Source organism: Monodon monoceros, unplaced genomic scaffold, assembly GCF_005190385.1.
Source record: "Monodon monoceros isolate NGI ecotype Baffin Bay Population unplaced genomic scaffold, NGI_Narwhal_1 Super_Scaffold_6, whole genome shotgun sequence".
Lineage (NCBI taxonomy): Eukaryota > Metazoa > Chordata > Mammalia > Artiodactyla > Monodontidae > Monodon > Monodon monoceros.
In genome coordinates this window covers 34,857,697-34,875,010 of record NW_021703783.1, presented here as the reverse complement: position 1 = coordinate 34,875,010, position 17,314 = coordinate 34,857,697, and the positions used below count along the sequence as shown (strand labels likewise).

Here is a 17,314-nt window from a genome sequence, read left to right as displayed (position 1 = left end):
GCACAGAAACGAAGAGCCAACACAGCCATAAATTAATTAATTAAAATAATAATAATACATTTAATATAACAAAAGGAAATAAAGAATGCTAGTATATTGCCTAATAAAAAGTACTTTCCCCCTTAAAAGCCTTTAAAAAAAATCTATAACACCTTTAATACAATGATCATACAAAACATTAAGGCTAATAAAACTTACTGTCATCAAACACCCCGGCATTAGCAAGCAATAAAGTGATGATTTTAGGGTCTTTTTCAAGTTGCATGACATGTTTGCTTTCATTTGATAGGAGAGTGCATACATTAATAGCAAAGTCCACTTCATTTGGGAGTCCAGATAATAGTGAAAGCACCAATTTATTATAATCATTTGGCGAATTGAAGTCCATAGACAGCCCATAACTTTGACGCAGATAATCTAACAAAGACAAAAACGAAAACACTGTTAAGTATATCAAGGATTAGAAACCTTTTATGGTTAATATCTTCTGAATACAGGACAGAAGTTTGTTTTCTTTTATAAAATATAAACTGAGTAGAAGTTTAGAGTTCAACTTTCTAAACTTAAGTGAAAATCACATTCCTCAAAAAGTATTAAAACATAAAAAATGTACATATTCTGTTGGATATCATTGCGAAATTACTATTGTATTTTAATTTACCTTGTCTACATTTTTTATTCTTGTATTTCAAGGGACTTATTCCAATTTTTAAATACTATAAGCCAGAAAGACTGGTTCCTTTCAAATTTTTAACAATATCATGTTTCTAAACACGCTGCCAACCTTCTTTGGGAGGATTATTACTTGTTTAGGTCAGATTTGTTGCCACATAATATGTAAAATTCATGCTTTTTAGTTCTACAGTTCTATGAGTTTTTGATAGTCTTTTAACCACAACCACAATGGAGATAGAGAGTATTTCTATCACCCCAAAGAAGTTTCTTTATGCTCCTTTGTAGTTGATCCTCTCTTCTATCCATAAACAACCACTGATTACTTTATTTCAAAATGCCAATTAAACAGAATCACACAATATATATCTTTTTGTGCCTGATTTATTTCATTTAGCAAAATGCTTTTGAGGTTAGTATCCATTTTGATGTGTGTATCAATAGTTGGTTCCTTTTTACTGCCATAGTATGGCTGTAACATAATTTGTTTATCCATTCCCTAGTTGAAGGACATTTGGACTGTGTCCAGTTTTTGGCACTTCTGAATACAGTTGCTGTAAACATTCACATACAGGACTTTGTGCGGACATATTTCTTCGTTTCTCTTGGATTGCTGGGTCATACAAAGTGTATGTTTAACTTTGCAAGAAACTGTGAAACTGTTTTCCAAAGTGGTGGTAACATTCTGTCTTTCCACCAGCGATGTATGAGAGAGTTCCTGGTGCTGTACATCCTTGTTGGCACTTAACACTGTCAGTTTAAAATATTCTGAATATGAGTCACTTATCTAATATTTATTTTGTAAATATTTTCTCCCAGATAGTGAATGGTTTACCTTTTCATTTTCTTAACAATGTCTTGAAAGAGAAGTTTTAATTTTGATGAAGTGTGATTTATAAATTTTTACCTCTACAGTTCATGCTTTTGTGTCCTAACAAATCTTTTCCTAACTAAGATTTTATGTAGGAGAATTAGAACATTTTTAGAACTTTGAAGGTAGAGAAGATGGGATTACAGAACACTGATATATTTTATACTCATAATATATACATATTAGAAAATGTTATATTTCTAGAAATACTGACTCTTAATTGGTGCAGTTTAGGCCTTGGCAGCTACGTCCTGAGACATATACCCCTAGTACATTTTTCACGTAAAGATCTAATTAGTTTAATGAGAAAAGGCAAGAAAGAAGAGTTAGAAAACTGCTAGATGAAACATTTCAGAAAAATATGGATTTGAAAAAAAATCTTTTTAAAATGTCACTAAATGGAATGCAAGTAGGAATCTATTGTCACAACATGCCACAGAAGAAAATCATGTAAGAAACTTCTTCATTTCCCAATGTAGATATCTGAGACACCTCTTCAATTCTAAAATATTCTAGGAATTTCTCCAATAAGAAGTATCACAATACACTTATAAATGAATAAGACACCGATTCTTTATAATATTTAAGGTTGAACAATAATATGTTGTTCATTTTTTATAATCTTGAAAAGTAAAATTTCTTATAAATAACATAAATATCTGGGGAAAATGTAACATAACTTCCGTGAATATAGGGATTTTGATATTTCTATACCGCACAGTGGAATTGATCATGAGATGCCAAGTCTCAGCAATAATTAAGTTTTTAGATTCCACAAAATTTTCATGCAAGTCTCTTCAACAGAAAACAAATTGGAACCTATATTCAACATCTGTCACAGTCTTCTTTATGTGCTTTCAATATGATCTTGGAATTGTTCTGTTTGCTACTGAAGAATAACAGATGCCATCATATACTCAATTCAATACATCCTTACGTGAATGACTTTGCCAAAAGTCATCTCCAATTAAAATAAGATGAATAAATATGATAATTATGAAAAGTCCTCTAATTATATGAGGCTTGGTAAAGATTCCTATGATAATATATGAGAAAATACTTACAAGATTTTAAGAGCCTCCCTTCCCATCCCCAAGGAGGTATGATTAAATAGCTACAATGTTATAATGTGAATGGGATCGGAAATTTTCAACATTCTTAACTCAATGTTTATACAAACGCATCACTGCTGACAAACTAATTTAATCTGAGGTAATCTCTTTGTTTTCAGTTTAGAGGAAAGGGATAATTGTTCCTGGAGCGCTGTTTACATTAAAGATACTAGACAGTACATTCTTTCCATTGATACTGGCAGTGATTGCTGTAGTTCAAATGTCTATAAGAATATGGGACATGTAAAGGAAAATTTTTGCTCAAATACAACTGATAAAACTAAAATAATACATCTTCCTGTATAATCTCTCCCAAATTTACGTAACAAAAATGCGAATGGATAGGGTGCTTGGCCTCCTTTGACCGAAATGATTGAATTGGATGAAATGATCACTAAAATCCTTGCTAGCTCTAAAATTCTGCAATTCTATTAATTTCAATGAGTTGTCATGTACCAATTTTGCCTTTCATAATTCTTCTGCTAAAGATATTGCAAATAAATTAAAAATCTTTAATTTGGAAACTAATTAATTTTTTAATTTTAAAGTGTAAGAGAAGATGAACAAAAAGTCCTTAGTAATCTACACTACAATTCTGCAGAACTGACTGTATCCAAATCAATACCAAGGAAGAAAGAATAAAGACGGAAACAAAAAGATTAGGTATTTATGGCATGGAAAAGTATGAAAAACTATGCAAATAAAACGACCATATTTTGATGCCAATACTTACTAATTCAAAGCAAAATCTATGAATACTTTTTTGGCCACTTCAAGTCACTGGGCAAAAGGCGTCAGTATCCTTAAAGGAAAATTTGGTCCCATATTCTATCAATGTACAATATTCTACCATGACAATTATGAGTAGAATTGCACTTCATACTAAATGCCAATTTATTATATTACGTTTCAAAATACTGTTTTAGAATACCTTTTCTTAATATCAACAATATAAGCATCTCTAGATAAAATACATTTATCCAAATACATTAATCTAAACCTATAAGAAGAGTAAGGCTGTATAATCAAAGATGTACACACAAATCTTTTAAACATTCTTATTAAAATTTCCTAAGGCTCTTAATCTACCACCATGTAATTCTACTTTGGTGTTTATTTACACACACACAAACAGGCACACACATATATACTGACAGCTATGAAGCTTACTATATTTCCTTGATGGCATTTGAAAAGAATCATCAGTGAAGGATTTGTTTTATATATTGATGGTCATGTTAATTTTTAGAACACTGTCATAATGTTGCTATGGCTCCTTCTAGAAAAATAAAAAGCACCTTCAAATTCATAAATGCTGCCCTGCAACACTACCTCTTTTCAGTTTGAATTAGATATATTGTAGTCTGATGTTCCCCAGCAAGTCCTAGTTTTTTTTTCCTTTCATAAGTCCCCAATCCTGATTTTGTCAAACATGTTACATATATTACATAACTACTCAGATTCTCCTTAAAAAAAAAAAAGACAGACATATGATAGCATATCAGAAAGGGGTTATTGTAACACCAGATCAAGAAATTGTCATTCCCTTAAAAATTGTGTAGCTCTATCAATGACTTTCATTAAGCTTCTGAAATACCAGAATTATCTTTTTTTTTTTTTGAAGTAAATCATGTTTAATTAGGGGAGAGGGACCAAAAAAAAAAAAAACTGATCCAGAAAAAAAATTCATTTTAAACAAGATCTAATGTAGAAATGGAGAAGATGGAATAGACACCAAACTCTATTTAAGCTACAAGAATGGACAGTTCTGCTGTTGATGAAATATAGGAACAACATAGTTACAAGATGGTCTTAAAGGTCTTTAGTACAAGGTCTCATTCAACGTAGGAATACCCTCTATAACATCCTTGAATTAGATAATGGTCATTAGCTCTTTTTAAAAACAGGAAGCATATCACCTAACAAGTCACCCCATTTTATTTAATCAGCTTAAGCTATTAGTAAGATCTTCTACATGGTGACTTAAAATGTTCCCTTTTAACAGTAGTTCTTGAGGTAATAACTTCTCATTAAAGATAAAGCTAGATTTGGTTTGCACTCACCACTGCCACCACCCCTCCCAAGCCCCAACTATACAAAAGCATCAGATGAAAACCTCTTCTAACGGAGATCACAGATTCTAGGAGATTCTGTTTCCTCAGCTGACTGGGGAAGAAACAGAGTCAAATTCAACATGAAAGAAACTGAAAATAGATAATGGAAAATTTAAATAGTGATACTGGCACAAACAAGGGAGCTTAAAACTAAGGATTACCTAAGAGATTGGTATTAGTACCAATGAAGAAGAATAAAGATCTAGATAACTGTATATTTTATAAAGAACATACCCTTGAAAAAGATGTATCTCCTCTTTTTCGGGCCAAATGTTAGTGATTAAAGAAAAGAGATGCTTACCTCTTCAGAGCTCTCTTCCTAAGTATCACTGTCTCAACCCCCCGAGCCACAAACAACGGAACTCCCATCTATTCTGTCTCAAGAACCTCTTTATTAGACTCTCAACCTGATTATTTCCAACTTGAGTCCTGTTCTTTTTAGCTGCAGTTTCCTCTATAACCATTACAAGAATGACATGAATGAAAAGAATCTTAAATCCCTGGTACCATGGCAGGAAAACTGTTGAATAGTAAGAAACATTTCTGAGAAATTCCCGTGCTGGGAATTCCAGGAATTGTAGAAAATCTAGATGCTATGAGTACTCCTCTGGCTTCCCTAATCCTAACAGGACCTTCCTCTCCTCATTTTAGTAACTATTCAGGTTAAACTAATCTTTAGACGAAGAAATAATTTTAAAACTTCACTTGAAAATACAGATATATTTGTAACGCTAAATTCCTGCAACTAAAAATCTTATATGTAGGCTATGACAGAAAGGGACCTCATACCAATTAGTTCAATTCAATTCATTGGACGATGTCTATTTTCCTAATTCAAAACTGTGGAACTATGCCTTGTTCATTTCCAGTGATATTTACCTGACACACTGTGTTGCTGGTAATTGTAGGAAGATGGAATTGCACCAATAGGAAGCTGTGGTTTGGGATTGCCTGGTGGTACCTCATCATCATCCTCCCCAAAATGATGAACTTTCTCGTACTTTTCTAGGTAACTGAAATAGAAAAACAGTACAGCAGAGATTTAAAATAGCTTTACATCTTGTTTTTTAACTCCCACCACATATATCTGGTTTCCTTTTCTAGAGGCCCTAAATTTAAAATAATAATAATAACAAGATACCACAAACCTCACATTAGTGGGCAGTCACTTCAGCAGTAATACTGAAGACAAACTCACTGTAATGGTTCTAAAAGTGTTTTTAAATTTTCAGAAAAGACCACACCACTGCTCAAATAAAAATGTAAACGTAAAGAATATCAAAGGACAACTACATGTAGATGAACAACAGTACATTTTATTTACTGATTAAAAAAAATTATACATGGTCACTGTAAAAACCACGTGAAGGGGCTTCCCTGGTGGCACAGTGGTTGAGAATCTGCCTGCCAATGCAGGGGACACAGGTTTAAGCCCTGATCCTGGAAGATCCCACATGCTGCGGAGCAACTAAGCCCGTGCACCACAACTATTGAGCCTGCGCTCTAGAACCCGTGAGCCACAACTAGTGAGCCCGCGTGCCGCAACTACTGAAGCCCACGCACCTAGAGCCTGAGCTCTGCAACAAGAGAAGCCACCGCAATGAGAAGCCCGCGCACTGCAACGAAGAGTAGGCCCCGCTCGCCACAACTAGAGAAAGCCCGTGTGCAGTAACAAAGACCCAACACAGACAAAAATAAATAAATAAATTTATTAAAAAAAACGTGAAAATGAGAAGATGCTCTGGCCTCCACATCTCACTCATCACAGATAACTACAGGTTCAAGTGTTTTCTGTATATTTTCTATGCATGTTTTTATCTAACAACATATTTTAGAGATCTGAGCATGTCAATACACACAGTACCACCTCAGTCTTTTTTTTTTTTTCCTTTTAAACTTTATTTATTTGGCTGTGCTGGGTCTTAGCTGCGGCATGCAAGATCTGGTTCCCCACCAGGGATCAAATCCGGGCCCCCTGCATTGGGAGTGCGGAGTCTTAACCACTGGACCACCAGGGAAGTCCCTACATGAGTCTTTTTTAATGGCTGTATAATGGTCCTATTGATACATCATAATTTAACAAGATCTCTAGTGCTGTAACTAGCTATGTTCAGTTTTGCTTTTTGCTATTACAAGTCATGCAGCAATAAGATTAATCTCAGCACTTGTTTAAATACTTTTCTCTCAATAGACACTGGAAATGGTATTATCAACTTTAAACAGCAATACAGCCAAATTCTCACCCAAAACTGATGTGCCCAATACATTTTGATCAATTTATAAGATAGTTCCTGTATTCCCCACTGGATCACCGTTACAGGGTATGGTCAATCTTCTTAAAATTAACTAGAACTAAATTCCCAAATTTACAATAAGATTCCCACAAGAAAGATTTTTAAACAGGGAAACAACTGATCAAATCCATGTCAAACACAACACTGTAACTAATGAACTTGTTACTACACTTCATAAGAACTTAAGCTGATTAATACCAGAGTAAAGTTCTAAATGTGATCATTTGATAGATAAATCATTCTATCATTCCTGATCCAGGCAGGTACTAAGTCCATCAGTCACTGTTTTAAAAGTCCTGCAGAGGGAGGGCCTAAAGATGGTGGAGGCGTAAGACGTGGAGATCACCTTCCTCCCCACAAATACATCAAAAATACATCTACATGTGGAACAGCTCCTACAGAACACCTACTGAATGCAGGCAGAAGACCTCAGACTTCCCAAAAGGAAAGAAAATCCCCACGTACCTGAGTAGTGCAAAAGAGAAAAGAAAAAATCAGAGACAAAAGAATAGGGACGGACCTGCACCTCGGGGAGGGAGCTGCGAAAGAGGAAAAGTTTCCACACACTAGGAAGCCCCTTCACTGGTGGAGACGGGGGGTAGGTGGGAGGGAAGATTTCAAGCCACAGAGGAGAGTGCAGCAACGGGGTGCAGAGGGCAAAGCAGAGAGTTTCCTGCACAGATGATCGATGCTGGCCAGCACTCACCAGCCCCAGAGGCTTGTCTGCTCACCCACCGGGGCAGGTGGAGGCTGGGAGCTGAGGCTCCAGCTTCAGAGGTCAGACCCCAGGGAGAGGACTGGGGTAGGCTGCGTGAACACAGCCTGAAGGGGGCTAGTGTGCCACAGCTAGCAGGGAGGGAGTCCAGGAAAAAGTCTGGAACTGCCTAAGAGGCAAGAGACCATTGTTTCGGGGTGCACAAGAAGAGGGGATTCACAGCACCACCTAAACGAGCTCCAGAGACAGCACAAGCTGTGGCTATCAGCGCGGACACCAGAGCCGGGCATGAGACACTAAGGCTGCTGCTGCCGCCACCAAGAATCCTGTGTGCAAGCAAAGGTCACTATCCACACCCCCCTTCCGGGGAGCCTGTGCAGCCCGCCACTGCCAGGGTCCCGTGATCCAAGGACAACTTCCCCGGGAGAACACACGGTGAGCCTCAGGCTGGTGCAACGTCACGCTAGCCTCTGCTGCCTCAGGCTAGCCCCGCATTCCGTACCCTTCCCTCCCCCGGGCCTGAGTGAGCCAGAGCCCCCGAATCAGCTGCTCCTTTAACCCCATCCTGTCTGAGCAAAGAACAGACGCCCTCAGGCGACCTACATGCAAAGGCGGGGCCAAATCCAAAGCTGAACCTCAGGAGCTGTGTGAACAAAGAAGAGAAAGGGAAATCTCTCCCAGCAGCCTCAGGAGCAGCGGATTAAAGCTCCACAATCAACATGATGTACCCTGCATCTGTGGAATACCTAAATAACAACGAATCATCCCAAGACAGTGGACTTTGGGAGCAAATGTAGACTTGGGGTTTGCTTTCTGCATCTAATTTGTTTCTGGTTTTATCTTTATCTTAATTTAGTATTTAGACCTTATTATCACTGGTAGATTTGTTGATTGATTTCATTGCTCTCTTCTTTCTCTCTTTTTCTTTTTCTTTTTAATAATATTTTTAAAATTTTATTTTAACAACTTTTCTTTTTTTCTTTCTTTCTTTTTTTTCTCCCTTTCTTCCGATCTGTGTGGCTGACATGGTCTTGGTGCTCCAGCCAGGTGTCAGGCCTGAGCTTGCAAGGTGGGAGAGCCGAGTTCAGGACATTGGACTACCAGAGAGCCCCCGGCCCAATGTAATATCAAAGGGTGAAAGATCTTCCAGAGATCTCCATCTCAACACTAAGAACCAGCTCCAATCAACTGCCAGCAAGTTATAGTGCTGGACACCCTATGCCAAACAACTAGCAAGATAGGAATACAACCCCACCCATTAGCAGAGAGGCTGCCTAAAATCAAAATAAGGTCACAGACATAAGTTCACAGACACTGCAAAACACACCACCAGACGGGGTCGTGCCCACCAGAAAGATAGGATGCAGCCTCTTCCACCAGAACACGGGCAACAGTCCCCTCCACCAGGGAGCCTACACAGCCCACTGAACCAACCTTAGCCTCTGGGGGCAGACACCAAAAACAACGGGAACTATGAACCTGCAGGCGACGAAAAGGAGACCCTAAACACAGTAAGTTAAGCAAAATGAGAAGACAGAGAAATACACACCAGATGAAGGAGCAAGGTAAAACCCACCAGACCAAACAAATGAAGAGGAAATAGGCAGTATACCTGAAAAAGATTTCAGAATAATGACAGTAAAGATGATCCAAAATCTTGGAAACAGAATGGAGAAAATACAAGAAATGTTTAACAAGGACCTAGAAGAAATAAAGAGTGAACTAAACAATGATGAACAACACAATAAATGAAATTAAAAATTCACTAGAGGGAATCAATAGTAGAATAACTGAGGCAGAAGAACGGATAAGTGACCTGGAAGATAAAATAGTGGAAATAACTACCACAGAGCAGAATAAAGAAAAAAGATGAGAAGAATTGAGGACAGTCTTAGAGGCCTCTGGGACAACATTAAATGCATGAACATTCGAATTATAGGGGTCCCAGAAGAAGAAGAGAAAAAGGGACTGAGAAAATATTGGAAGAGATTATAGTTGAAAACTTCCCTAATATGGGAAAGGAAATAGTCAATCAAGCCCAGGAAGGGCAGAGAGTCCCATACAGGATAAATCCAAGGAGAAACATGCCAAGACACATATTAATCAAACTATCAAAAATTAAATACAAAGAACAAATATTAAAAGAAGTAAGGGAAAAACAACAAATAACACACAAGGGAATCCCCATGAGGTTAAGAGCTGATCTTTCAGCAGAAACTCTTCAAGCCAGAAGGGAGTGGCAGGACATATTTAAAGTGATGAAACGGAAAAACCTACAACCAAGATTACTCTACGCAGAAAGGATCTCATTCAGATTCGACATAGAAATTAAAACCTTTACAGAAAGGAAAAGCTAAGAGAATTCAGCACCACCAAACCAGCTTTACAACAAATGCTAAAGGAACTTCTCTAGGCAGGAAACACAAGAGAAGGAAAAGACCTACAGAAACAAACCCAAAACAATTAAGAAAATGGTAATAGGAACATACATATCGATAACTAACTTAAATGTAAATGGATTAAATGCTCCCAGCAAAAGACATAGACTAGCTGAATGGATACAAAAACAAGATCCGTATATATGCTGTCTACAAGAGACCCACTTCAGACCTAGGGACACATACAGACTGAAAGTGAGGCGATGGAAAAAGATATTCCGTGCAAATGGAAATCAAAAGAAAGCTGGAGTAGCAATTCTCATATCAGACAAAATAGGCTTTAAAACAAAGACTATTACAAGAGACAAAGAAGGACACTACATAATGATCAAGGGATTAATGCAAGAAGACATAACAACTGTAAATATTTATGCACCCAACATAGGAGCACCTCAATACCTAAGGCAAATGCTAACAGCCATAAAGGGGGAAACTGAGAGTAACACAATCATACTAGGGGACTTTAACACCCCACTTTCACCAATGGACAGATCACCCAAAGTGAAAATAAATAAGGAAACACAAGCTTTAAATGAAACATTAAACAAGATGGACTTAACCGATATTCATAGGACACTCCATCCAAAAACAACAGAATATACTTTCTTCTCAAGTGCTCATGGAACATTTTCCAGGATAGATCATATCTTGGATCACAAATCAAGCCTTGGTAAATTAAGAAAACTGATATCGTATCAAGTATCTGTTCCGACCACAACGCTATGAGACTAGATAGCAATTACAGGAAAATACCTGTGAAAGAGACAAACACATGGTGACTAAACAATACACCACTAAATAACCAAGAGATCACTGAAGAATTCAAAGAGAAAATCAAAAAATACCTAGAAACAAATGACAATGAAAACATGACAACCCAAAACCTATGGGATGCAGCAAAAGATGGGTCTAAGAGGGAAATTTATAACAATACTATCCTACCTCAAGAAAAAAGAAACATCTCAAACAAAAAAATAAATAAATAAACAACCTTACACCTAAAGCAAACACAGAAAGAACAAAAAAACCCCAAAGTTAGCAGAAGGAAAGAATCATAAAGATGAGATCAGAAAAAGAAATGAAGGAAACGATAGCAAAGATCAATAAAACTAAACGATGGTTCTTTGAGAAGATAAACAAAATTGATAAACCATGGGACAGACTCATCAAGAAAAAAAGGGAGAAGATTCAAATCAACAGAGTTAAAAATGAAAAGTGAGAAGTAACAACTGACACTGCAGAAACAGAAAGGATCATGAGAGATTACTACAAGCAACTCTAGGCCAATAAAATGGACAACCAGGAAGAAATGGGCGAATTCTTAGAAAAGCACAACCTTCCGAGACTGAAGCAGGAAGAAACAGAAAATATAAACAGACCAATCACAAGCACTGACATTGAAACTGTGATTAAAATTCTTCCAACAAACAAAAGCCCAGGACCACATGGCTTCACAGGTGAATTCTATCAAACATTTAGAGAAGAGCTAACACCTATCCTTCTCAAACTCTTCCAAAATATAGCAGAGGGAGGAACACTCCCAAACTCATTCTGTGAGGCCACCATCACCCTGATACCAAAACCAGACAAAGACGTCACAAAAAAAGAAAACTACAGGCCAATATCACTGATGAATATAGACACAAAAATCCTCAACAAAATACTAGCAAACAAAATCCAACAGCACATTAAAAGGATCATACACCATCATCAACTGGGATTTACCCCAGGAATGCAAGGATTCTTCAAAATACGCAACTCAATCAACGTGATAACCCATAATAACAAATTGAAGGAGAAAAACCATATGATCATCTCAATAGATGCAGAAAAAGTTTTTGACAAAATTCAATACCCATTTATGATAAAAACCCTCCAGAAAGTAGGCATAGAGGGAACTTACCTCAACATAATAAAGGCCATATATGACAAACCCAGAGCCAACATCATTCTCAATGGTGAAAAACTGAAACCGTTTCCACTAAGATCAGGGACAAGACAAGGTTGCCCACTGTCACCACTATTAATCAATATTGTTTTGGAAGTTTTAGCCACAGCAATCAGAGAAGAAAAAGAAATAAAAGGAATCCTAACTGGAAAAGAAGAAGTAAAACTGTCACTGTTTGTAGATGACATGATACTATACACAGAGAATCCTAAAGATGCCACCAGAAAACTATGAGAGCTAATCAATGAATTTGAAGAGTAGCAGAATAAAAAATTAATGCACAGAATCTCTTGCATTCCTATACACTAATGATGAAAATTCTGAAAGAGAAATCAAGAAAACACTCCCATTTACCGTTGCAACAAAAAGAATAAAATACCTAGGAATAAATCTACCTAAGGAGACAAAAGACCTGTATGCACAAAACTATAAGACACTGATGACAGAAATTAAAGATGATACAAACACATGGAGAGATACACCCTGTTCCTGGATCAGGAGAATCAATATTTTGAAAATGAGTATACTACCCAAAGCAATCTGCAGATTCAGTGCGATCCCTATCAAACTACCAATGGCATTTTTCACAGATCTAGAATAAAAAATTTCACAATCTGTATGGAAACACAACAGACCCCAAATAGCCAAAACAACCTTGAGAAAGAAAAACGGAGCTGGAGGAATCAGGCTCCTGGAATTCAGACTATACTACAAAGCTACAGTAATCAAGACAGTATGATACTGGCACAAAAAGAGAAATATAGATCAATGGAACAGGATAGAAAGCCCAGAGATAAACCCACGCACATATGGTCACCTTATCTTTGATAAAGGAGCCACGAATATACAATGGAGAAAAGACAGCGTCTTCAATAAGTGGTGCTGGACAGCTACATGGAAAAGAATGAAATCAGAACACTCCCTAACACCATACACAAAAATAAACTCAAAATGGATTAAAGACCTAAATGTAAGGCCAGACACTATAAAACTCTTAGAGAAAAATATAGGCAGAACACTCTATGACATAAATCACAGCAAGATCCTTTTTGACCCACCTCCTAGAGTAATGAGAATAAAAACAAAAGTAAACAAATGGGACCTAATGAAACTTAAAAGCTTTTGCACAGCAAAGGAAACCACAAAGAAGACAAAAAGACAACCTTCAGAATTGGGGAAAATATTTGCAAATGAAGCAACTGACAAAGGATTAATCTCCAAAATATGTAAGCAGCTCAATATCAAAAAATCAAACAACCCAATCCAAAAATGGGCAGAAGACCTAAATAGACATTTCTCCAAAGAAGATATACGGATTGCCAACAAACACATGAAAGGATGCTCAACATCACTAATCATTAGAGAAATGCAAATCAAAACCACAATGAGGTATCACCTCACAGCAGTCAGAATGGCAATCATCAAAAAATCTACAAACAGTAAATACTGGAGAGGGTGTGGAGAAAAGGGAACCCTCTTGCACTGCTGGTGGGAATCTAAATTGATACAGCCACTATGGAGAACAGTATGGAGGTTCCTTAAAAAACTAAAAGTAGAACTACCATATGACCCAGCAATCCCACTACTGGGCATACACCCTGAGAAAACCATAATTCTAAAAGAGTCATGTACCACAGTGTTCACTGCAGCTCTGTTTAGAATAGTCAGGACATGGAAGCAACCTAAGTGTCCATCAACAGGTGAATGGATAAAGAAGATGTGGCACATATATACAATGGAATATTACTCAGCCATAAAAAGAAACGAAATTGAGTTATTTGTAGTGAGGTGGATGGACCTAGAGTCTGTCATACAGAGTGAAGTAAGTCAGAAAGAGAAAAACAAATACCGTATGTTAACACATATATATGGAATCTAAAAAACAAAACAAAAGGTTCTGAAGAACGTAGGGGTCGGACAGGATTAAAGACATCGACATAGAGAATGGACTTGAGGACACAGGGAGGGGGAAGGGTAAGCTGGGACGAAGTGAGAGAGTGGCATGGATATATATACACTACTAAATACAAAATAGGCAGCTAGCGCGAAGCAGGTGCATAGCACATGGAGATGAGCTAGGTGCTTTGTGTCTACCTAGGGAGGGTGGGAGCGAGATGCAAGAGGGAGGAGATATGGGGATATATGTACACATATAGCTGATTCAGTTTGTTATAGAGCAGAAACTAACACATCACTGTAAAGCAATTACACTCCAATAAAGATATTTAAAAAAAAAAAGTCCTGCACCTACCCACCCCTTTGCTTTTATAGTTACAGACAGCTGAGATGAGGGAGGAGTGGATCAATGAACGTATGTGGTGATCTCAGAAGTATTATTTTCTTTTTAGTACCAAACCTTAACTTTCAAGGTGGGATGAACGAAAGTTATACATTTACAAATAGAAAAACTAATGACATGGTAAGTAATCACCATTCCTCATTTTCCCCATCCAGCTTTACAAGGCACAATAATTCACACCTTTGAGACCAGAAAGGAATTAAACTGTTGCTTTCCATTCCTTCTAAGTTCTCCATATAAGCTCAATTTGAGCAAGGAACTCTTTCCTAGCTGGCAGCTTGATAGGTAACGAATCCAACACTTTACTCTTGGAGATACAAAAGCAGAGACATATGCCCAGATATAACCCTTGTGCATTAAGGACAGTATGCAGCTGCATACATTTCACCCTGGCCCAGCAGATAGAATTTACAGTCTAAAAACATAAAACAAAACAAAACATGATTAAAAAGAGACAGTCTCTCTCCATTATAGACTCATGATGGACTTAAATGGGTAATAAATCAAGCCTATTCTTTCTGAATTTCTAACACAGATATCATAAAAAGAAGAGTATATATAAATTTGGACATAAATAGCTGCTCAAAAATTGTGACATTCTCTGCAAATGAGGGATTATCTACATCACATGAAATAACTCAGGCAACAGTACTAATAGAGATATTTTAGAGAGTATGGTCTTTCAGAATTGAACTCACTATGGAACCATTAAAAACAAGCTGAAGATAATTAATTCTTATTAAATAATTTTTATTTAAATATAATCAAAATAACAATGATGTAGAATTTTAAAATCAAAACCTTATACTAATAATATGTTTAAGATGCCCTTTATAAATTTGGTACATATAACTGAGCACAGTAGATTTAAAATTTGTGTTTTTTATTACAGCTGGGGGAGAAGACAACACTACTAGTAAAGAAAGACCATAAATATTATCTTTTCCCTCCCGTAACACCCAAAATGGAGCATAAGCAAAATGGAGTGACTGACACCACCACAAGTACCAGATACTCATAGTAAATAGTATATATTAAATACATAAAGCCCTTCATAATTCAAATTTTCATAAGATTTTTTTAAATATACGACTTCTGGTCCCATGACACATTCTAACCCTATTCCTCCAAACAGATTCTTTACATAATTCCAATCCCCAGAAATTTATGGTTTAGGCAAATTGTTACAATTTTTGAAATTTTTATTTCCCTGGCTTGAGGGTCAGTGCTTGTTCTCATTCATGATTAAATATTTCCAACTGAGACTCAACCTTTCTTAGTTCAGCTGAGGTACTGGCACCCAGTTCTGATCTCTTGTACCTCTCAATAAATAAGCACAAAGCCCTTTTTTTGTTTTTCAAAGAGCTATACTTCTAAAAACTAAAAGGTATTAATAGACAAGAGAAAGGAGCTAAAATACAAAGTTACGTTTCAAACTCTAGGTCTTCAGATTTAATTATCATAACCCTGAGCTTACACACTGACAGATACACAGTGTTCACTTATTAAATTACAAATGCCAGACTACACATTTCTCTTTCTTCTCAAAGCCAATTACATTGCTATGAATAGTTACTATATTAATCAAACAGGTATTTACAGAGCTCTTTCAGTAATCTGTCTAGTAAATGACAGATTTAACTCAAGACTGGTAAAATACTGGAATCCAGATGGCAGTCACTCCCTCATCAGGCAACACAGAAAACTAGGTTCCTTAGTTCAACATTAGGTACAGAATCAGGTGGCATGAGTTATATCTTCTTTTTTTTCAACTTGGCACTAATTTATTTTGTGGTGGATTCTAGGCCATAGGTGACAGATTTAGAAGACAAAAGCAAATATGAACATTTAGCATATAATATTGGAATTATTTTAAATGGCACTATTCAATTAAAAAGCTTAATACATGTGACCAATAAAATGAGGAAAAGAGTCCATTCAAAATAGCATCAAAAAATATAGGCAGTTTTGTTATAAATGTGGAAAAATTTAACCTCTTGCAGTATCTGACAGATTAAGCACACAAAACATAAATTAGTTTACAGAAGCCTTAGATATAATCACCAATAAGACTGATTTATTAGATATACAATGATTTCCTTTTCAAATCTCCACAGAAATTAAAAACCTGATTATATATCAATTCACACAGGAAACCAAAATAAATTTAAGATTAAATATTGTATAGGGTATATTCCCTAACTGCAATCAATTCAAAGACATTTTTTTTCTAAGAAAGAAATTAAACCCTTGGAAAATTAAAAATAATTTTATGTAAAAGTAGAGAAACTAGTACAACAGTAACCCATCAGCAGATATCAAAATTCATGGTCAATCTTGTTTCATCTATAGCACAATTAACTATCTTTACAACACTTTTAAAGCAATTCCCAAGTATCTCATAACTTTATTTGTAAATATTCTGGTAGAATTCTTAGAAATTAAAAATATGTATAAAAACTTCTTGAAATGTTTTAAGAAAAGATGGCAGTTCAAGGAACGCATATTCATCTCGTCCCTTAAATCGAATTGCAATGAATTTTGAAGAGTAAAAATAGAGGGATACTGCATAATTTCTAAGTTAGAAAACTTTCAGAAATTCTGGTTCATTAAAAGCAACTTCAAGGATTTACAAGACTAACCTGCAAAACAATTCTTGAGAGAGTAACATGGTCTAGTGGAAAACACAGATCTTAAGCCAAAACATATAAAAAGGCAAATTCAGTTTGGATTTCCTTTAGCCACTAAGGATCAATAAAATGTGAGGGTGTGTCTGATAACAGGATCCAGAGAGTGACAATTATTTAAGAAAAAAAAAAAGTGTAGAAAGTTGGGTTGAACTCAGTGGTTG

General features: G+C 36.3%; 1 protein-coding gene across 2 annotated transcripts in view; it reads right to left on the bottom strand.

The window, feature by feature from the left end:
- ARID2 (AT-rich interaction domain 2) overlaps positions 1 to 17,314 on the bottom strand; it is a 168,112-nt gene that overhangs the window by 74,484 nt on the left and 76,314 nt on the right. For both annotated transcript variants that reach the window (XM_029204619.1, XM_029204620.1), the window contains exons 4-5: positions 5,649 to 5,782; positions 199 to 417 (exon numbers count right to left, since the gene is read on the bottom strand). In XM_029204619.1, the coding sequence (XP_029060452.1) occupies positions 199 to 417; positions 5,649 to 5,782 (353 nt within the window). The remainder of the gene's footprint in view (positions 1 to 198; positions 418 to 5,648; positions 5,783 to 17,314) is intronic.